Here is a 23,660-nt window from a genome sequence, read left to right on the forward strand (position 1 = left end):
AAACATAATGTCAAGTATTCAGCCCTCATACTGTCATTTCTCCACACACACACAGAAATAAAGGAGTTAAGAGTCCAATAAAAAGGGTATAAGAATATATGGTTAAGTGTCCTTTGATTGGCGGTGAGCCATAGATTTTAAACAGATGCCAACTTGGATTCGATGGTAGGGTATGCAGTACCTGGTGGGGGCGCGGGGGGTAAGCAGAGAGAAAGACAAACAGATACATTAGAGAGAGGGGGAAGGGGTTGGAAAAACAGAAAGGTTAGAAAGACAGTTTGAAGGCATTTTCAATATATACATAACCAAGATGTACAAAAGCCACCTGGGGCAACAGGAAACAAACTCAACGCCCCCCCCCCCCAAAAAGGAAATAAAATGAAATCCGCACCCCCCCACGTTTATCTGCTGTGGTTAGATATGGATGTTGCAATTCTTACAAGATTTTGGTTTGCTGGTAGTTTTGTGACTTCTTGAACCAGGTGACAGTTATTCCAAGAGAGGGAGTGAGAGAGCAAGCACCCTTCAACCCCTTTCCTCTGCTGAAGACTTTCTTGACGCCGCCTGTGTCACTTGCAATCTCTCTGTAGTGGCTGGACAGTCTTGCCTTGAAATACTTCCACCATTGTATTTTCCCCAAGAGATTTTGGGTGATCTGTTTATGGTAGCTATTATTTTGATATTGAGTGCTTTGCATTTTTAATATCCCTTCCATAGTTATGAGTTGATGGATTACAGGAAACGTTTCGCTCTTCATACTCCCCCGGGGCGATTTGTTTGTTTCTCACCTTCAATTTGGAATGTGGCCTTGCATTAAACAGTTTTTGCTCCATCTCCATTCAAATTGCAAAATTTTCATTCAATTGAAAAATCATGTTTAAAATAAAGGTCCAATAGTCTCATGACAGGCAGCAAATGTATGGGAAAACCATCTTCTGCAAGTTCCCTGCTAAGTCACACAGCACCCTGACTTGTAATTATGTTGATGTTTCCTCACTGCCGCTGGGTCAAAATCCTGGAACTCCCTTCGTAACAGCACTGTGGGTATTCCTAGAACATATGGACTGCAGCGGTTCAACAAAGCAACAAACCACCACCATTTCAAGGACAATTAGGGATGGGCAATAAATGCTCACCTAGCTAGTAATGGCCACATCCCAAGAATGAATAAAAATTTAATTACAATTAACAGTTTTGATTTGAATTAAAATATTCCAATGATTATAGTGGGCAATGCTTGTATGGGATTAGTATGGGAGCAAAAGAACAAATGTGTTAAAGCGCTTTCATAAAGAACTCCGGGTTACATTTGATAAATATCAAAACTACGGCAATAAGGCAAATTTGGTATTGGTGTTTCACTAGGCAAATGAGTATAAACGTTTTGTCACCACGTTTTAGTGAGGCAACCTTCTGTGGCCTGGTCAGTCATTTATATGAAGATTATCGCTTGAGAGAGGATAGAGGCAAAGTTTAACATTGAGCTTGCTTTAAGGTGATTTAATTGAAGTTTTCAAGGGTATAGAGGATACAAACTAAATACATCAGGAAAATTGCATGCTGGTGCCATGGGTCATAAATTAAAAATTCAAATATTCGGGACACGAAGGCAGGTCAACAGAACTACTTTACCTCAAGGTTAACCTGAAATAAGTTACTAAAAAGATAATTACGGACAGTGTTCATGAGAGAAACAATACATTTCTGGCGGTGTTGAGAATCATGGCAAGGTCTGTGGGAGAGATTGGTTTAAAAAAAAAAGGGGCAGGATTATTGAGCTTAAATTTTTCCAGTTCCTAAAAATTCTGGATGAGGAAGTTACAACTGATCATACCAAACATACCAAAGACTGATAAAAAAAGAGGGTAAGCAGAAATTGTGCACATGGTGAAGCGATTAGTGATGAGAGAAAATTCAACACTTGTGATCTTGAAAATAGGCAATTACCCACACATTTATTTTGGACATTTAGCTCAAGCATCTGACTTCTGATCCACAGCAGTTATTACACCTCATCAATTTTCAGAACGTTTCTTGATTTGTTCAATGCTTACCAAACAGGCAATGAGATACTTATAAATTGAATATTTTTTTACAACCCTTTTATTGGTATTTCTCAGTGGACCCTGTAGATTTTCATCTTATGTGTCAATTTACAATACATTTGCCCATAATGAGATAAAAATTTTACATAATTTACAAGACATCCATTTAAACAAGCTCTTCCTAAACAAGCTCTCAATACTCTAAAATGTACTACCTACAAGTGTACAGAATTGCAATACGTACAAAGCACTATTTTAGGCCTGAATTACAATACTGTTTCCCTGTCCCATACCCGAGGATGAAGACTTCACAGTTAACAATTGTTCAGTTTGAACAAATGTTCAATTCTATATTATCCTTAAAATACCACAAAAGGAACAGATGGACCCTTAGCAAGTCATATTCAAGGATGTAGCCAAACAGGACAAAAATACACTGAACCATGTTGGATTATTCTATGCCAAGCAATGAAAGACAATGGTTTTGGCACACTACATAAAATTGCAGATGATTCTGTAAGGGGTCAATAGATTCATGTGTCTTTGTTTTCCTTTGAAATTAGATCTCCGTTTTACATGTTTATGTAGCTGTATGAGGAAAGTTCAAACATTCATAAAGCAAATTTTAACAGGGGGATGCAAATTTATGGAAAAAAGGTAATTTAAAAAAATGTCCCACTCCCTCCCCAAATTTATCTTATTTGATTAACATTCTTTAAAGTGTTGTTTATGATCCAATAGTAATTTTAAAGAAACCACGCATCCCTTCAAGTGACTAAGCATCTGAAATAACTAGTTTTATGGTACTTTTATTACTTAAGTCAGCTTTCATATTAAAATGTGCATCACGCCATAACAGCAATCATACTTTTTTGTTTAAATGTACAGACAAAATGTGCAGACAAAAATGCTTAACACTGCAGTACAAAACATAATAAGATTCAAGCTTTCGGAAAGGACATCCAAAGTTTGTGTCCATGTAGTACAAAATCTCTGTCACTGAACAGTTTGGTGCAATCTGAAATCACTATGAATAGCTCAGTGCAATAGTTAGTTCCACCAGCATTGTTCATGAACACAGAAATAGTACTAATCCGTATGACCAAATTCCCAGCTTAATGAGCATTGGTGAAAACACATCAAGTTGGAGTAGGGTGACGAGATGCAAGCTTAGATTCATAAATGTAGCAGGTAAGTTGGGCATAGGTGCCAAACACAAGGAAAGTGTTTCTTCTTGAGAAAGGAAAAACTGCTAGGCTGAGTTAACAAACTAATGGCAAATTTAAAACTGACAAAAGCTCTGGAAGTAGCTCTGCCTAGTCTTGGTTAGGAATTGCTGTGGCATGGAAGAACTAAATGGTGGGTAAAGATTACTAGCTGGGTATGACTTCCCAAGATCACCAATTAATTAAAAAGGAACAGTTTTGCTGCAGTTAATTAAAAAATGTCTATTCCATAGTTCCGAAGATCAAACCCAAATATTTTGATGTTTTTCTTAAAACAGACCAAAAATGAGTAAGTGCATTTTCTACATCAAACAAGGCCAGGCATGCACGAATGTATGTATTTATGTATGTGTGTATGTATGTACAAGTACCTTTCTCATTCATTTGTAATACATTCCCACCAATCCAGCACACAGATAATTCTCCCACAGGGACAAGTGAGAATATTCAACAAAACGTTTCCATCAGGGTTGAAAGCTGGAGAATAATCCAAAGATGTAGCAAAGCAATGTTCAGGCCATTCATATGGTTAGCACTGAATTAAGTTTTAAGACAGCCACCTCAACCTGAAGGCGGAACTTAAATGCTGTTTAAAATTCCACGATTAGTTACTCACCAACAATTCACCACCCTGCTTGCTCCACTCTGTGCATGTTGCTTTGTTTTCAAGTTTACATAAACTTTAAAAAAAATTAAAGTGAGGTGATATTTCTCCTTCATACAGTTGGTTACGCAAGAAGGGTGAGGGTTTCATCATCGTTAGAAGTTCCAGATGAGAGTATGTACAAACAAAAGTACTCGAGATCCATAACAGTTTGCATGTCCAACTGGAGGTCAGTCTTATTCGAATCTTGGTTATTAAATGGCTTTGTGAGAGAGAAATCCATCACCGCAACTGTGATTTTATACAAAACAAAGGGAAGAAACCTCAAGATCGAAATAAAAGGACACAATGGAAATAACGTGCAGACATTAACAGACCCGGTAAGGTTCATCATCAGCTATGCTCAGTACACAGAAAAAGATTTGTGCATTATGAGTTCTTGCATATTTAATGAATTTGATATAAATTGTTTACAATGTCAGTAAACTGAATTTCTCCAGATTTAAAGAAGTGCACGCTGGAAGAAGCAGGCAAGTAGATTGCGTTGGTGAGCAACAAATCAAAATCTATCACTTTAAAAAGTGATTCATCTTTAATATCTTGATTTAAAAGTCTGTATTGGCATCAGAAGTACCTAAATTCAAGCCATAACCAAAAATCATTGCTTAACCTTAGCATCAAAATTTCTTTAGCTTACATTGTTTATATAACCTCATTTTAACAGCTAAGCCTTCTTTTCTTAGGAATCTTCTAATCTCATGTGCAAATGTCAGGAGTTCTAACTGACTCCATAGTTCATACAGTACTCAAGTACATCGCGTTTGCACAGTTCAAGTTGCAAATTAGAGACAATCTGCACAGTAAAGCTGTATTTTCCATATTTCATGTACTTATTTAATTAGGGTCGATTCCATCTGCAAACTTAGTGTCACCAAAATATAAACAGTAGAACTGCACCTTAAAATGTACCATGCATCTTCAAAAGAAAACTACTGAAAGTATAATTTGCAAATTAAAATGAGAAAGTAAGATTTTCTAAAATGGTCAACTTTCTATGATCACTTAAATGTCTTTGAATTGTTTCGTTACAGTGGAATAAAAAGTAAACCAGAACATTATTGAAACTTTTTCAATTACCGATCAGTATTGAATTAAAGTAATGCATTTTAACTGACAAAGAAACAGTTCAGTTTCAAAACAGTGGCAAAGCCCAAAATATTGGGCCATTAACTTTTGAAAAAACAGTATGCTGCTGAAGTAAAAGCTGCATTTAGTATTCCAGTATTCTAAGCAAGATGAACAGGCTTGTTTTACTCTTCAGGTGTATTTTAGTCATCAATATTGATTGACCGATACAAATGATCGAAGTCAAAAACTCATTTGGGCATGTAACAAACTGTGGAACCTAATTGAATGTCTCTGCATTGGCTGCACATCACAAATAAATGAAAAGAGCCATGTAACACAATTTCAGGATTCAAAGCACAGGTGAGTGAAAACTGATTGAAAGTCAACTGCATTAGATGGCAGTGTAACATCAGAACACCTATAAATTAAAGTTTATTAAACAATTTTAAAATGCATTTGAAATTAGCACAGGGCATAACATACAGGTTGTTTTCATTGAAGATCCAAGTATGAAATCCAAATCAAGGATATGTAATAAAAAATAAAACATCCCAATGACTATAGTCTCTTCCAGCTGTAAGTTTTTTTTACCTGAATAATGCATCATTAGACCAACATGGGAGTCATTTACAGTAAGAATCAGATTTTGATAATTCCACATATTTTAAACTTGTGTTTAGTTAATAAAAAGGCTCATCTTAAACCTGCATGGAACACTGACCTGAGAAATTAGTTTTTGAAACATTTCATTATCCTCTACTTTACAATTCATTCATACGAATAGAGGAATGATCAACAGACAAGGCAACCTACGTGAAAGTTATTGGGAAACTACTGATAAAATTATGATAAGCGTATAAGCATCAATATTCATCTCACACAAGCAGAAATTTTCAATTCTTCCTTCCTTCCCCCGCCCCCACCCCCACCCCACTAGCAATGATGGTTGCCAAGTCAACTTAAACATCCCACTTTTCTTACAAATGAATTATGAGCTGGGTTGCAGGATCAAAACAGGTATGAAGTATTTGCCTTTAGTACTTTCTTTAAAGCACAGACCATTTCAAACTCAAATAAATGAATGACTACAAACACCAATGAAAAGACAGAGGTTTTTGTAGTCAACTTTCCATGAATTTCCTTGGTTATAAAAAAAAGGAAGGTCTGTACTGTTTTCTTTATATTAAGCATAGCCTGACCGAGTTGAAAAGTGGAAGAATTTCAGTTTCTCTTAGCCAACAGCATAAAACCTAATTATAATAATAATACTGCAGTTGTAAAGGAAACATGAAATACAATCCACGGCACAGCACATTGCAAATATCCAAGGCCAAGATGCAAAATCCAGTATCAGGATGGTGACAAGGTGCCTCTTGTATTTTACCCGACCTAAATATGTTTAGCAATATGCTAATATCAGATGGTGGTTGGGTGGGGAAACTTTATTCTTGTCAAAAAGAAAAAACAGTAAATACCACAGATCTCATTCGTAGAATTTCACCATTCTAATGCCACTTTCATTATGGAGCAGGACTGAATTTTGTGCATAGGCATGGTATGATCCAGTCTTCATAGAAAAGTAAGACTTTATGACAAGTAATCTGCCATAGAACAAGAAACAGCTGAAATATTAGCTAAAGAAAGATTCTGTGATGGTCTAACTGCCTGTTTACATAATTTAAAAAGTACTAAGATCAAATCGAGGTTTCCATTTCAAACACAGATTTCCGGTGTCCAAGAATGCTGTTCAGCTCCTAACTGAAGGCAGCATTGTGCTTGATGTCGAAAAGCACTATAAAATTATCCTTTCAGAAAAGTCCTCCAAACAGGATACCAAAGAATATACAGACGGAACTCACACTCAGTGTTGATGAAATTACATAAAGAGATCCTGACTATGACAGAAGCCTAAACCACCATTAAATGAATACGATATGATTGAAGAAAAGTCCTTTTTGGTGTTAACAACCCTCTGGATAGAATAAAAGGATTGATCTTCACTTCAATCCATTGATCTGCATTTTATTAACTAATTGTGAAATGACTGTGCATTATTTGCTGTATTTTTCATTCTGTACACATCATGTACATTTTGCGACAAGGCTTCCAAATGCTACACTGTTGTACTTTTTGTCCCAGTGATTTGTGGTCGTGCAAATTCCACAAAGTCATCAATAAGCACCGGCCATGCTCCTGAAACACATCAAAACGTTGCACATGTTAAAAACAAAGCATTTTTCTTCATTTAAGGTTAGTCAATAAAGCAAACTGTTACCATGCACTGACCGTCAGCTTTTGTTTTACGAATCTTATTTCATAGATAGAATTTACAGCGCAGAAGGAGGCCATTCGGCCCATCGAGTCTGCACCGGCTCTTGGAAAGAGCACCCTACCCAAGGTCAACACCTCCACCCTATCGCCCATAACCCATTAACCCCACCCAACACTAAGGGCAATTTTGGACACTAAGGGCAATTTTGGACACTAAGGGCAATTTATCATGGCCAATCCACCCATGTTCACAAAGGAGCCGAGTACCAAACTGGAAAACTGAACTCTTACCACCCCTCAACAGAAATCACTCCCAGATCAGGTTTGCAAAGGTTAGACGCACCTCAACCTCTGCCTCAAATTAGTCCTCCACTGTTGCAGAAATGTGACATTTCTATAGTTTCTTGAAGTGAATGTTAATTTTGTTACAAATTCAAGACAGTGAGCCTGTTTGGTTCATCCCCAACAGGATTAAATTCACTTTACTGAGTTTGAGGTGTAACGGTGCGAGCAACCTATCAAGTCAAGCTGGATTCAATCTCAGGCCAGAGGTAATGGCCAGCATTCCACCCAGAACATTTATAGTAACTGATGTGATTTTAGTAGGTTTTACGAACAAATTAAACTATTGAACAACAAACTGGTTTGTTGTGACCTTCATTTCTCTGACACATTTACTATCCTATTTGTCCCATTTAAGCCAACTCACTTTGATAATTAAAATCATAGAATGTTTGATAAAGTGTAAATTTGCCTTGCAAACAGTTCATAATACGAAATTACAAAGTGAAAATTTTAGTGACTATTCCAGAGTAAATATCTAAATGGTTTAGCACTGGGTGAATAATACTCATATAAACTAAAGCAGCTTCAGAATAATCTTTGGTTATTTTACATAACATACCTTCTTCATCATAATTGGACATGTCATCAGCAATCATACAGCTGAAGTCTAACAGAAGGTTCCAGGTGTCTTTAGGTATTGATCTTTTATGATGTTCCTAAAGGCAAATATGCACAATTCTTAGACATCAAAACTATAAATTGTGGCTTGAAAGTACTGAGAAATAGTGAAGTTAAGCTTTACTGCACAAAACAAAAAATCTGTTCTACAATTTATCTCGTATTAGCAGCCTACTGCAATCCAATGTTGACGTGAAGTTAACGCTAAAAACCTAAAGTTCCCAATTTAAAAAAAAGATCTGTTGTATTTACCACAAATCCACTAAGAACTTCACTGAAAAAAATCATAACATGGGACGGCACAGTGGTTAGCATTTCTGCCTCATGGCGCCGAGGGCCTGGGGATCGATCCCATCTCCGGGTCACTGTCAGTGTGGAGTTTGCACATTCTCCTCTTGTCTGCGTGGGTCTCGCCCCCACAACCCAAAGATGTGCAGGCTAAGTGGATTTGCTACGCTAAATTAATTGGAAAAAAATAATTGGTACTCTAAATTTATTGTTAAAAGATCATAACACATTAAGCGAAAATAGCATCTTAGGCAGATCTTACCACGACATCAGTTGTTTTGAAAATTAGTTACACTATAGAGGGCTGGTTTAGCTCAGTGGGCTAGACAGCTGGTTTGTGATGCAGAACAAGGCTAGCAGCGCGGGTTCAATTCCCGTACCAGCTGAGAATTCTCAATTCTCTCTCCGTGTACCAGAACAGGCGCCGGAATGTGACGACTAGTGGCTTTTACAATAACTTCATTACAGTGTTAATGTAAGCCTACTTGTGACAATAAAGGTTATTTATTTATTTATAATATATCATAAATGTCCGTTTTTAGCAGTAAAACAAAAAGGAGGTTCAATTATCAAAGATCAAATTTACTTCTGAATGTATTTACTCCCAACCAATGTTCACTGTATACACCTAACCACAGCAAACTAAAATATTCTACAGTATCATTGACTGTTAATAAACTTTCCTTAGGTTTCCGGTTGCGGCGATGACCAGCTAAGCCGCACGTTTCGGCAGCTCCAGCTCCAACGGACCTTCGGGCTCTTTTAAGAGCCCCAACGGGAAATTTTCGTGCGACGAAACCCGGTGTGGGGTGAGTGAATAGGGAGTCCCCCCCCCCCCCCAACGAAAGAGGAAAATATCGGCGGCGGCGGCTGCAGCGCGAGGAATCCTCGACGATAGGGACAGAAAGGGAGAAGACACAAGATGGCGGCGGAGAAAGCCCAGGCGACATGGGGGCCCGAGCAAGACGAATTCTTGAGACGGTGTGTGGAGCTACTAAAGAGGGAGGTGCTGACCCCGATGCTACAGGCAATTGAGGGGCTTAAGGAGGCACAAAGGACCCAGGAGACAGAGCTCCGCGTGGTGGAGCAGAAGGTGACGGATAATGAGGACGAGATCCTGGGCCTGGCGGTCAAAACACAGACGCACGAAGAGCTCCACAAAAAGTGCATTGAAAGGATTGAGGCCCTAGAAAACAGAGCGCGAAGGAAGAACCTTCGGATACTGGGTCTCCCTGAGGGAGTGGAAGGAGCGGATTGCGGGGCTTATGTACGCACGATGCTAAGCTCGTTGATGGGAGCTGAGGCCCCTGCGGGCCCCTTAGAGGTGGAGGGGGCCCATCGGATCCCGGCGAGAAGACCAAAAGCGGGAGAACCACCTAGGGCGACAATTGTGCGATTTCACCGCCTTAAAGATAGAGAAGAGGTCCTGAGATGGGCTAAAAAGGTACGGAGTAGCAGATGGGAGAATGACTGGGTTGCTGCTGCGGAAATCAAAGAGGAAATGGCTAAAGAGTGGGTGGACGGGGATGGAATGCGACGCCTGGGGAGCGAGTGGGAGCGCGGAAGCGGGATACGGGACTGGCCTAGAGAAGGTGATGGCTAGTCGACACGGGAAGGGGGCAGGTAGCCCCCTAGTGAGGCTGATCACGTGGAACGTGAGAGGCCTGAATGGACCGATTAAAAGGGCCCGAGTGCTCGCGCACTTGAAAGGACTGAGGGCAGACGTGGCTATGCTCCAGGAGACGCACCTGAAGGTGGCGGACCAAGTTAGGTTAAGGAAAGGATGGGTGGGACAGGTGTTCCACTCAGGGCTAGATGCAAAGAATAGAGGGGTGGCCATATTGGTGGGGTAACGGGTAGCATTTGAAGCAAGGAGCATTGTAGCAGATAGCGGAGGTAGACATGTAATGGTGAGTGGCAGGCTGGAGGGAATGGAGGTCGTGCTGGTTAACGTATATGCCCCGAATTGGGACGATGCGGGATTTATGAGACGGATGTTGGGTCGTATACCGGACCTGGAGGTAGGAAACTTGATATTGGGAGGGGACTTCAACACCGTGCTGGACCCAGGGTTAGACAGATCCAGATCTAAGACCGGAAGAAGGCCGGCAGCGGCCAAGGTGCTCAAGGGGTTTATGGACCAAATGGGGGGAGTGGATCCATGGCGATTTCTTAGACCGAGGGCCAGGGAGTTCTCCTTCTTCTCCCATGTTCATAAAGTGTACTCCCGGATAGATTTTTTTGTTCTGGGAAGGTCGTTGATCTCAAGGGTGGAAGAAGCTGAGTATTCAGCCATAGCGGTTTCGGATCATGCCGCACACTGGGTGGACCTGGAACTAGGAGAGGAAAGGGAGCAGCGAGCACTCTGGCGATTAGATGTGGGATTGATGGCGGATGAGGGAGTGTGTGGAAGAGTGCGGGGATGTATTGAGAGGTACCTGGAGGCTAATGACGACGGGGAGGTTCAAGTGGGAGTGGTATGGGAAGCACTTAAAGCGGTGGTCAGAGGAGAGCTGATCTCCATTAGGGCCCACAAAGGGAAAACAGAGGCCAAGGAAAGGGAAAGATTACTGGGGGAGATTTTAAGGGTGGACAGGGAATTTGCGGAGACCCCGGAGGAGGGACTGTACAAGGAGAGACGACGACTCCAGACGGAGTTCGACCTTTTGACCACCAGAAGGGCGGAGGTGCTGTGGAGGAAGGCACAGGGGAGGAGGTATGAATATGGGGAAAAGGCTAGTCGCCTGCTGGCCCATCAACTGCGAAAGAGGACAGCGGCGAGGGAGATAGGGGGAATTAGAGACGAAAAGGGAGCTACGGTGCGGAGAGCAGGGAAGATAAACGAGGTGTTCAAGACCTTTTATGAAGGACTGTATAGGTCCCAACCCCCGGAGGGAAAGGAGGAGATGCGGCAGTTCCTGGATCAATTGAGGTTCCCGAGGGTGGAGGAGCAGGAGGTGGAAGGCCTGGGGGCACCGATTGGGGTGGATGAGGTTATTAAGGGGCTGGGGAATATGCAAGCAGGGAAGGCTCCGGGACCAGACGGGTTCCCGGTGGAATTTTATAGAAAATACGTGGACTTGTTGGCCCCGCTGTTGGTGAGGACGTTTAATGAGGCCAGGGAAGGAGGGACTTTACCCCCGACAATTTCGGAGGCGACGATATCGCTAATTTTGAAGCGGGATAAAGATCCGTTGCAGTGCGGGTCCTATAGACCTATTTCATTATTGAATGTGGACGCCAAATTGCTGGCAAAGGTACTGGCATCGAGGATAGAGGACTGTGTCCCGGGGGTGGTGCACGAAGACCAGACAGGGTTCGTAAAGGGGAGACAACTGAATGTCAACGTGCAACGACTATTAGGGGTGATAATGATGCCCCCAGTAGAGGGGGAGGCAGAGATAGTGGCGGCAATGGATGCAGAGAAGGCATTTGACAGGGTGGAGTGGGAGTACTTATGGGAGGTGCTAAGGAGGTTTGGGTTCGGGAACGGGTTTATTAGCTGGGTCAAACTCCTTTATGGGGCCCCAATGGCAAGTGTGGTCACGGGTCGGCAAAGATCGGAGTATTTCCGACTATATAGGGGAACAAGACAGGGATGCCCGCTATCCTCATTGTTGTTCGCGTTGGCAATTGAACCTCTGGCCATGGCGTTGAGAGACTCCAGGAAATGGAGAGGGGTGATTAGAGGGGGAGAAGAACACCGAGTCTCGCTATACGCAGATGACCTACTGTTGTATGTGACGGACCCAGTGGGGGGGGGGGGAGAGGGGGGGGGGGGGGGGGGGGGGATGACGGGATGACAGAGGTCATGCAGATATTGAGGGAGTTCGGAGATTTCTCGGGATATAGGCTTAACATGGGGAAGAGTGAACTTTTCGTGATACACCCTGGGGACCAGAGTAGAGAGATAGAAGGCCTGCCTCTAAGGAAAGTGGAAAGAAACTTCCGATACCTGGGGATTCTGATCGCTAGGAGCTGGGGAACCTTGCACAGACTTAATCTGACACGATTGGTAGAATAAATGGAGGAGGACTTCAAGAGGTGGGACATGCAGCCACTGTCGTTGGCGGGCAGAGTGCAGGCAATTAAAATGATGGTCCTCCCGAGGTTCTTATTTGTATTTCAATGTCTCCCTATACTAATCACTAAGACCATTTTTTAAAAAATAGACAGGAGCATCACGAGCTTCGTGTGGGCAGGGAAAGTCCCGAGGGTAAGGAGGGGGTTCCTACAACGTAGCAGAGACAGAGGAGGATTGGCGCTACCGAATTTGGGCGACTACTATTGGGCCGCCAATGTGGCGATGATTCGTAAATGGATGATGGAGGGAGAGGGAGCGGCGTGGAAAAGACTGGAGAGAAAGTCCTGTAAAGGGACGAGCCTAGAGGCGCTGGTGACGGCGCCGCTACCGCTCTCACCAAAAAAGTTTACCACAAACCCAGTGGTGGCGGCAACATTGAATATCTGGGGACAATGGAGGCGACAGAGAGGTGCGCGGGGAGCCCTGGTGGGGTCCCCAATCAGGAACAACCACAGGTTTGCCCCAGGAAGGATGGATGGAGGATTCCAGAGCTGGCACCATTTGGGAATTAGGAGGGTGGGAGATTTATTTATAGATGGGACGTTTGCGAGCTTGGGAGCATTGGAGGAAAAGTATAAGTTGCCCCGGGGAAACTTCCTTAGGTATATGCAGGTGAGGGCGTTCAGAAGACAACAGGTGAGGGAATTTCCGCTGCTCCCGACACAGGGGATCCAGGACAGAGTGCTTTCGGGGGTGTGGGTCGGGGAGGGCAAGGTGTCAGAGATATACCGAGAGATGAGGGAAGAGGGGGAGGAGCTGGTGGGCGAACTAAAAGGAAAGTGTTGATGTGGAGATGCCGGCGTTGGACTGGGGTGAGCACAGTACGAAGTCTTACAACACCAGGTTAAAGTCCAACAGGTTTGTTTCGATGTCACTAGCTTTCGGAGCGCTGCTCCTTCCTCAGGTGAATAAAGAGGTCTGTTCCAGAAACACATATATAGACAAATTCAAAGATGCCAAACAATGCTAGGAATGCGACCATTAGCAGGTGATTAAATCCTTACAGATCCAGAGATGGGGTAACCCCAGGTTAAAGAGGTGTGAATTGTACCAAGCCAGGACAGTTGGTAGGATTTCGCAGGCCAGATGGTGGGGGATGAATGTAATGCGACATGAATCCCAGGTCCCGGTTGAGGCCGCACTCATGTGTGCGGAAAAGGAAAGTGGGAAGAAGAGTTCGGGGAGGAGATAGAGGAGGGTATGTGGGCTGATGCCCTAAGCAGGGTAAATTCCTCTTCCTCGTGCGCCAGGCTTAGCCTGATTCAATTCAAGGTGCTACATAGAGCACACATAACGGGAGAAAGATTGAGCAGGTTCTTCGGAGTGGAGGACAAGTGTGGGAGGTGCGGCGGAAGCCCGGCAAACCACGCACATATGTTTTGGTCGTGCCCGGCACTGGAGGGGTATTGGAAGGGAGTGACGGGAGTGATTTCGAAGGTGGTGAAGGTCCGGGTCAAACCAGGCTGGAGGCTAGCTTTATTTGGAGTTGCGGATGAGCCGGGAGTGCAGGAGGCGAAAGAGGCCGATGTTGTGGCCTTTGCGTCCCTAGTAGCCCGGCGTAGGATTTTACTCATGTGGAAGGAAGCGAAACCCCCCGGACTGGAGGCCTAGATAAACGATATGGCGGGGTTCATAAAACTGGAGCAGATGAAGTTTGCGCTGAGAGGATCGGCTCAAGGGTTCACCAGGCGGTGGCAGCCATTCCTCGACTACCTAGGGGAACATTAGAGGGAAGACAGATGACCAGTAGCAGCAACCCAGGGGGGAGGGGGGGGGAGGGGGGAGGTGGAAAGTTTTATTTTATGTTAAATGATTAGTTTACCATGTTGGTTAGCCATTTGTTCACTGTTAAATTTTCTTTTTTTTTATGTTTGACGTGCAAGGGGAAAAAAATTGTGATCGAAAAATTTTCAATAAAATATATTAAAAAAAAAAAAAATAAACTTTCCTTATTTGTCTACCAGCAACTTAGTTATGTTACATTTTGATGCTAATGCTTGAAAAACAAGCCCACAGCGACATTGCTCGAATGTTAAGTCTCAAGCAGGAAACCAGAACTTCTAATCTTTACCTGGACTCATGTTTTCCTGACTTTTCTGTAAATTTAGTTTTTTTAGTTTTCTCTGTTGGCCTGAAAATGAAGTGACCAAGAACTAATATTGGGTCACAGTGGTCAGCACAGGTCCACCAATCAAATAGACCAGGATTGATCTGCGAGCTAACTCCATAAACCCACCTTTGCCCATATATGGTTAGTGTATGGTAAATAAAAATCTATGAATCTCAGATTTAAAATTAATGATGGATCTGCCATCAGTTGCCATTTGCAGTTGGGCATTCCAAATTTCTACCATTCTGAGTTTAGAAATGTTTCCCAATTGCAGACCTGAAAGGTCTCCTGACTTTTTTAAGACCATGCCCCTTAATTGTAGATGCCCCTACAACAAAAATAGTTTCTATCTACTTTGCTTCCTTTAATATCTTCTAAGTTTTGGTCAAACCATCCCATAACTTTCTAAATTATGGTGAAACAACTGCAGTTTGTTTAATCGCTCCTGCAATTTAACCCTCAGAGTCAAGGTATCATTCTGGTATTCTTATCCTTTTGAAGGTGGGGTGCCCAGAATTGTTCTCAATACTCCAGCTGTGAACCAAGGCTTGTCGCTGTGGTGTCACTTCTATCACCTTGTGTTCTGGTCCTCTTGATGTAAAGGCCAGCATTCCATTAGCCTTTTCGATTATGTTATGTATCTGTCCATGACATTTCAATGATCTATGTGCCTGAACCCTCAAACCTCTTTGGACTTTCAGGTTTCTAGATTTTACCATTTGAAAAGTTCCCAGTTTTATTCTTTTTACATCCAAAGTGGACAACCTCACATTTACTTACACTGAAATCCATTTGCCACAGTTTTGACCATTCACTTCACCTGTCCAATGTCTTTGTAATGTTGTGCATCCATCTACACTACTACAATGCCACCTATCTTTGCATTGTTGGCAAATATAGACATGTGGCTTTCTATTCCATCATCAAAGTCATTAATAAGTTGAGGCCCCATTGTGGGATACACCTAGTTATCTCCTGCCAATTAAAGCTCTTGTCCAATATCTCTACTCTCAAAATCCTGTTGCTTAGTCAATTTTCTAACCAGGCAAATAATTTGCCTTCAGTTGAATGAACTTCAACTTCAGCTAATATTTTCTTGAGGAACTTTCTAAATTACCTCTGGAAGTCCACAAAAAGAACATAACATCTAAATACACTACTTTAGATACCTCTTCACAATGTCTGCTATATCAGGTTTTAAGATATATAGAAGATAGGAGCTGAAGGAGGCCTTTTGGCCCTTCGAGCCTGGTCTGCCATTCATCACGATCATTGGCTGATCATCCAACTCAATTGCCTAATCCTGCTTTCTCCCCAGATAGATACGGCCTACCTGCCACAAATTCATGGTGCCCCGCTCTCTCTCTGATCAGCTGAAAAACGTCAAGGTGTTCAGTCACCCTATCCTTAATTATAGACTTTAATCATTCCCCAACATCAGATGTTAGAACTAATTGGCCAATAATTCCACAGTTTCCTACCTCTCCTGTCAAATATTGGAGCAAGATTCTATTTTCCAGTCTGAAGAAAGGCACCTGTATCAAAACATCTTTATAGTCTAGGCATTTGCAATGTTCTCAACCTGCTGTCTTTAAAACCCTGAGAATGTCATTCTTTCGTACTTTTTCTTCCATTACTGTTATTTTGCCAACATTTGGTGAACCCTGTCCCTGATTGAATATCAATTTCCATCGGATTATTGGCATGACTGTCGGCCTTTCTCTCTACCACAAGCGCTGACACAAAATTATTATTTAATATGTCCACCAATTCCTCATTTTCATTGACAGTATCCCCATTAACTCCCTCCCTAATAGTACCTACACCACATGGACTGCAGTGATTCAAGAAGGCAGCTCGGGCAGCACGGTGGTGCAATGGGTTAGCACTGCTGCCTCTCGACGCCGAGGTCCCAGGTTCGGTCCCGGCTCTGGGTCACTGTCCGTGTGGAGTTTGCACGTTCTCCCCGTGTTTGTGTGGGTTTCGTCCCCACAACCCAAAAATGTGCAAGCTAGGTGGATTGGCCACGCTAAATTGCCCCTTAATTGGAAAAAATGAATTGGGTACTCGAAAAAAAAAAAAATGTTTTTATTTTTTTTAAAAAGGCAGCTCACCACCACCTTCAACGGCCATTAGGGAATGGGCAACAAATGCTGGCCTAGCTAGCAGGGCCCACATCCTGCAAAAATGAATTTTTAAAAAGTTTTCAGAGATCCACATTGTTCCTGGCTATCCTCTTTTTCCTGTCATAAGGTTTTGTTTAATATTCATTTTTTGGAACTCTGACTGTTTTGTCACATTTTACTGTTCTTTGTACTTTTCCCAATTGCCAGGCTGAGTGTTTTTTTTGCATTTTGCATGCTTAGATTTATGTGGTCTCTTACCTCTTTAGTCACGTATTATTTCCCTTGGCAAGTGGAGCTCTTACACCTTAGTGGCATCATCTGGTTCTGTATCACATTAAGTTATTTTTGAAGGCCTCCCATTAATCCTTTGTTGCTTTACCCATTAACAGATGTGTCCAATCTCGATCTCGTTGCATTACAACTTTTAGATTTTGCAGGTGGTACATCTGTGTCTAAAATACAATTTCTGACTATTATTCTGCTCTCTTCCCTTAAGTTTGTTTTCAAACTATTATCATTGCCACCGGATCCCCTCCCACACTGTACTAATTAAAAGCCCTGGTGGCCACTCTGTTTATCCTTTCTGTCACAACCCTGGTTCAGATGGGAGTCCACCCTAATGGTATAACCCTTCCTGACCCAGTATTGGTGCCAGCATCCCAAGAAATTTAACATTTCTTTCCCACGCCCCTCCTTCAGGAATGTATCCACCTCTGTTTATCTCTACACCAATTTGCGAATGGTTGAAGTAATAATCCAAAGATTATAACCTTTGAGATCTTGCTCATTAATTTAGCTCCTCCAAAAAGGGCCTCTTGCCTATGTTGTTGGCCCCAACATGACTGAACCCTCTCCCTTACTATCCAATATCCTTTCAACCTGGTGCAAGATACCGCCGCCGCCACCCCCCCCCCCCCCCCCCCCCCCCCCCACAACCCAGCACTATACAACATGAAATCTGTTCCCCTAATTATTGCATCACATACAAATACCATATTACGCTTCTCCTTTTCCTTCTCCCCACCCTCTTTGGGTAGTCTCCTGCTTTAAGGTTCTATAGTCCTCTGGAAGAATCTCTAAACGTTAGTTTGCAGGTACAGCAAACAATTAGGAAAGCAAATAGAATGTAATAATTTATTGGGAGGGGAATTAAAGACACACGTAGGGAAGTTATACAGAGCATTGGTGAGACCACACCTGAAGTAGTGTGTACAATATTGGTCTCCTTATTTAAGGAAGGATGTAATGTGTAGGAAGCACTTCAGAGGTTTACCGGACTAATACCTGGAATGGGCAGGTTGTCTTGTGAGGCTTGTTTTTGCTGGAGTTTAGAAGAGTAAGAGGCGACTTGATTGAAAGGCACAAGACCCTGAGGGGTCTTGACAGGGTGGATGTAGAAAGATGTTTTCTCTTTGGGAGAATCTTGACCTGGGGTTACTGTTAAAAACAAGGGCTTACTCATTTAAGACAGGTGAGGAGAATTATTTTCTCAGAGGGTCGCAAATCTTTGGAACTCTCTCCCTCAGAAGGCAAATGGTGGTGGAAGCAGAGTTCTTGAATATTTTTAAGGCAGAGATGGATCGATTCTTGATAACCTTTCACCCCCTTGTTTACCGGGGGTAGGCAGGAATATGGAGCTGAGATGACAATCAGATCGGGCACAATCATATTGAATGGTGGAGCAGGAGAAGGGCAGAGTGGCTTATGCCTGTTTAACTCGTCTGTTAGTGTGTAGCCTGCATTCTGGCTATTTATTCTCACAGGTAGCAAGTACACTGTACTTATTGACAACTGGCACACAGTATTTACATGATGCACTGCAATAATTTGCCAAGGCTTCTTGGATAGCATCTTCTAATTCATAACTTCTACTACCTAGACGAAGCCAACATATGCATGGAAACACTATCATTGTGACCTCCAAGTCACAGACCACCCTTACTTTGAAATATATCATCATCCCTTCACTGTCACTGGTTAAAAATTCCAGAACTCCCTTTCTAACACTAGTGTGCATGTAATTACAGAAGTTCCAAGACAGCAGCTCACCTCACCTAAGGGCAATTAGGAATGGGCAATAAATGTTGGTCTTGCCAGTGAGGCTCATTCCCATGTATGAATAATGAAAAAAAAAAAATCAACCTCATTCTGAACTTGCATCTTTCTACAAGTTGACTGAAGTCTGAAGCAAACCATCCAGATACTTCTCATCCTCTCTTACGTGTCAGATGTCTCTACCTCATTCTCCAGTTCCATGACCCTAAGCCAGAGAGATTTTAGACAGCAGACATCTCCTGTCAACGTGTTCACTCAAGACAATATTGCTGTCCACAGATCCCCACATATTGCAGTCAGGACTTTGAACCTCCTCTGTCAAATCTTAGTCTAGATTAATAGTTTTTTCTTAATAATAATAATAATAATAATCTTTATTGTCAAAAGTAGGCTTACATCAACAGTGCAAAGAAGTTATTCTGAAAAGCCCCTAGTCGCCACACTCCGGCGCCTGTTCGGGTACACTGATAGAGAATTAAGATTGTCCAATTCACATAACAGCATGGGCGGGATTCTCTGATCCCGCACCGGGTCGGAGAATCGGCAGGGGAGGGGGGGGGGGGAAATCCCGCGACGCCGGGCCTCCAATTGGCTCAACGCGGCCCCCCAGCGGTTCTCCGCACTCGACGGGCCGAATGCCCACCGAGTTCGGACGAGTCCCGCCGGCTTAGTTCGCGTGTGGTCCTACCTGGCGGGACCTCAGCGTTCTGGCTGTGGGGGCCGTCCTGGTGGGGGGGAGATCCGACTCCGGTGGGGGCCTCCACGGTGGCGAGACCTGCGATCGGGGCCAACCGAGCGACGGGTGGGTTAATTGCAGCTGTAGCTGCTTGAAGTGCTCCAGTGCAGTGCTGGCCACCTGTGCAGCGCAGGATCGCTGCTCCTAGCAGCCAGATGACACCGTCATAAAACGCTCCGGCGTTTACGACGGCGCCAACACTTAGCCCCATTATTGGAGAATGCCACCCCATGTCTTTCAGGACTTGTGGGAGGAAACCGGAGCTCCTAGAGGAAACCCACGCAGACACAGGGAGAAAGTGCAGACGCCACACAGACAGTGACCTGAGCCGGGAATCAAACCTGGGACCCTGGAACTATGAAGCAACAATGGTATCCACTGTGCTACCGTGCTGTCCTTCATGTCTCCAGTTTTTAAAAAAATACCCACTAGCTTGCACTAAACACTAAAACATTGAATAATTTGTTTTAAATACTTGCTGACTCAAGTTAACATGAATCACCGCAAGTACTGTAGACATAAATCACCTCTTTGCTCCGCTCTGAATTGAATTCCAACCTCATCAAATTGAGAAATGTACACTCTATTTATCTGCACTATTCTATGGTTTATGGGTTAACAGGAGTTGGTGCAAGTTAGGATATGGGCAACAGAGTTTTGATAGGTTTGATTTTATGAAGAGTGGAAGATGGTAGTCAGCTAGCAGTGTCTTGAAATAGTTAAGTCTAGAAGTAACAAAGGCAATGATAAGTGTTTCAGCAGGGGTAGAGTCAGGCAATGTTACAGAGGTGGCAATAGGAAGCCTTAAGTGATCTCACAAAATGCAAGCACTGTTGGAAGTTTTTTCGGTGGTCAAATACAGCGCCACGGTTGCAAATAGTCTGGATCAACCTCCGAGGGTTGCCTGGGAGAGGGATAGGTGGCTAGGGAAGGGAGCTGGTGGTAATTTATTAGTTATGGAAAACTCAGCAGTTAAAGAGAGAGATTGGAGAAGCTGAAATTGTTCTCCATATAGCATGGAAGGTTATGGGGAAATCTAACAGAAGAATTGAAAATTAAAGAGGATTTGCTAAAGCCAGGAGGAAGAAATTATCATCCTTGACAAGTAGGTCAGCAAACAATGGTCACAGATTTAAATTAATTGGTAAAAGTATCAGAAAGGAAATGAGGACAAATTATTTCACTTTAAAGGTTATAAACTTTGAAGTGTAGTGGAATCTGATTCCAGAGGAACTTTCGAAAGGCAATTAGACATGTATTTTGTGAGAATTAATTTGTATGGTTAAGGGGAAAAAAACTAAACTGTGCAACTCCTTAAAAGAGCACACAGGCTGTGGAAACACTGCAGTCCCTGAAGTGTAGATACACCCACAGTGCTGTTAGAAAGGAAATTCAAAGGTTTTGACAAGAGTAAGAGTGAGACACTGGGAGGGGGGGGGGGGAGGGGGGAAAACAGGCTGGATGCAGGGATCTAGGGGGTCTAGATTCTCTGGGTACAGGGTAGGCCATTTAGGACTGAGTTGGGGGGAAACTTCTTCACTCAGAGGGTGATGAATCTGTGGAATTATCTACTACAGGAGGCTGTGGAGGCCAAGTTACAAATAAGTACACAGATACACTTCTAGAAGCTATAGGTGTCAAGATGTATGGAGAGTGTGGGGGCATGGTTTTGAGATACAGGATCAGTCATGATCATATGGCAGAGCAGACTTGAAGGGCTGAATGGCCTACGCCTGTTCCTATTTTCTATCCTTCCATGATGTTTGCATTGCATAGAGCAGATTTAACTTCTTTAGAGATTGTCCTAATAGAAATCACTAACTCTCAAAACAAAAAATAAACTGGATTAGTTAGAAATGTTCATACTTATACTCACCAATAAAAACTTATTCCATAAATCTAAGAATTTGAATCGCCCAGCAAGTACTAAATTCCAGTATGCAATTGCCATTTCTAAATCTGCAAAATAAGATATTAAATACATCTTCAGGAAAAACATCAAGTACTACACGTGTTGTCACCAAATAATTTTTAAAACGTTAACTTTATGTAAATTTTCCTCCATTTCGGCATGGCTGCTGTAACTACTATTAAACTAGAGAAAGGTGATTTGGAAAAATTAATTAATACAGTAATTTAGAACACAAGTTTCAGAACCTGATCAGCAGGAAATGTCTACATATATTAAGCTCACTACAGATACACCTGTAGGAGTTGGAAAAGTACTTAAATATTTTAAGCTGCAATAACTGGATGTATTGGTGTTCTCATAAAATAATTGGTGAAATCTATGAATTTACAGTTGAATTGTGTGCTAGTTAGCAGCCTCATTAAACTCAATGTCATAAAGGGGGATGCGGCTTTATTTACAAAGGATAGATAAAGAACAATTCAGCATAATCTCGTACTTTAAATACTACACTTGCCCATCCAAAGCAGACAAGCATGGGTGAGCGAGGATAAATTAGCCAAGTACCAGTCTGCCAATTATCTTAAAATCAAATGGAAGTGGCCAGACATAAATAATGGATTTTTAAAAATTGTTCATGAGCTGTAGGAGCAAAATATTTTTAACATTAGTAGAGGGGGAGTTTGGATCCATTGTACATTTCTAAGTTCCATCTGTATGCAACTTCTCCCCAGCACACATTTTGCTTCATTTATAAGCATCAACAATTACCAAGTAATTAAAACAGACACCTGACTTTGCTTTCCAGCTTACAGCTGCTTGCCCCAATCAGAGTTATGCAAATGTTTTGATTAAGGGGAGGGATTTCAACACATATTTTCCAATTTTTGCACCACATGGCATTCTCAAGTTAGGTGCAACATAGGCTAGCTGCAGAATACACCTCCCATTATAATTACTCCAATCCTGTGCGTCTATCATAGATTATCATAGAATTTACAGTGCAGTAGGAGGCCATTCGGCCCATCGAGTCTGCACCGGCTCTTGGAAAGAGCACCCTAACCCAAATAGGGCACTTCAGGTGAAAGTCATCCTTACGTGTCGAGCACCAACTGTGGGTTGTTTTGTACTGCAGCAGAGATGCCAGGAACTGCACTTTGTCAGTCCAGAGTTAAATCCAATTTTTTAAAAATACTTTTGTAATTTGGCACTTAATCTCTTTTCTGCAATTTTGCCAGTGCCATTAACTGACTTGGGTTGCAAAACTTAGATCATGCCGCCATATTTTAGAAACAACTGCACACATTAATGGAAATGGTTTGTTTTTAGTTCATAATAGTGCAACAATTGTATTGAAACAACCAACATTCAGGATATTCTTCACAAAATGGGAATCAAGTTGGATAGAATGTTTTGGAGATCGATTATTTTTACGGACAGATTTTTTAAATATGCAAGTAAATTTGTACAAATTGAGGTGGCCATGGTCTCCAAGCATCTTGTTTGAACCAACAGAGTGAAGATTTATGTGCTGTTGCTCTACCCTCTCAATCAAAGTACTACTTTGACCACATTGTGTGGCTGAGGTGAACAATCTCATCATTAATGTGGTTTGTTAGAGACCACTAAGATGGGCTTAAAGAAACAAACTTCATAAAATGTTAATAATTCTATTCATTATCACCTTAACAAAAGATAATTTTACAGGCAGATTAATTTTCTTTTAGCAAGGGTGAGCCTTCCAGTATAGAAACACATATTCAGAGATTCATAAAGATAAGTCAGATTTCTAATGCCCTCGGCCTGCTGAGCTTCCAAGAGGAAGGTAAACAAAGATATTATCCCATTCTGCTAGGCTGTCAGGAGAAAACCTGGGGGCATTTCATTCTTCTCTATACTGGCTGATCTCATAAAACAAAACAAAACCTATTTTAAATCTAGAATTTAAAATCAAACCTACAATAATCTTTATTATTGTCACAAGTAGGCTTACATTAACACCGCAATGAAATTACTATGAAAATCCCCTAGTTGCCGCACTCCGTCGCCTATTCGGATATACTGAGCGAGAATTCAGAATATCCAATTCACCTAACAAGCACGTCTTTCAGGACT

The 23,660-nt window shown here is 42.3% G+C and overlaps 1 protein-coding gene and 1 long non-coding RNA gene across 3 annotated transcripts in view; one reads left to right on the plus strand and one right to left on the minus strand.

Annotated features, from left to right (window-relative positions):
• Positions 1 to 4,158: 4,158 nt before the first annotated feature.
• Positions 4,159 to 23,660, plus strand: part of LOC140389746 (uncharacterized) — an 84,652-nt gene continuing 65,150 nt past the window's right edge. The window contains exon 1 of the long non-coding RNA XR_011934469.1: positions 4,159 to 4,255. This is a non-coding gene — a long non-coding RNA (uncharacterized lncRNA). The remainder of the gene's footprint in view (positions 4,256 to 23,660) is intronic.
• The window catches only part of dcun1d1 (DCN1, defective in cullin neddylation 1, domain containing 1 (S. cerevisiae)), a 125,752-nt gene continuing 107,486 nt past the window's right edge, over positions 5,395 to 23,660 (minus strand). For both annotated transcript variants that reach the window (XM_072474214.1, XM_072474213.1), the window contains 3 exons: positions 21,513 to 21,595; positions 8,179 to 8,275; positions 5,395 to 7,196 (listed from right to left, as the gene is read on the minus strand). In XM_072474214.1, the coding sequence (XP_072330315.1) occupies positions 7,117 to 7,196; positions 8,179 to 8,275; positions 21,513 to 21,595 (260 nt within the window). In that variant the 3' untranslated portion in view covers positions 5,395 to 7,116. The remainder of the gene's footprint in view (positions 7,197 to 8,178; positions 8,276 to 21,512; positions 21,596 to 23,660) is intronic.

The sequence above is a fragment of the Scyliorhinus torazame genome, chromosome 14 (genome assembly GCF_047496885.1).
Source record: "Scyliorhinus torazame isolate Kashiwa2021f chromosome 14, sScyTor2.1, whole genome shotgun sequence".
In the NCBI taxonomy this organism is placed as follows: domain Eukaryota; kingdom Metazoa; phylum Chordata; class Chondrichthyes; order Carcharhiniformes; family Scyliorhinidae; genus Scyliorhinus; species Scyliorhinus torazame.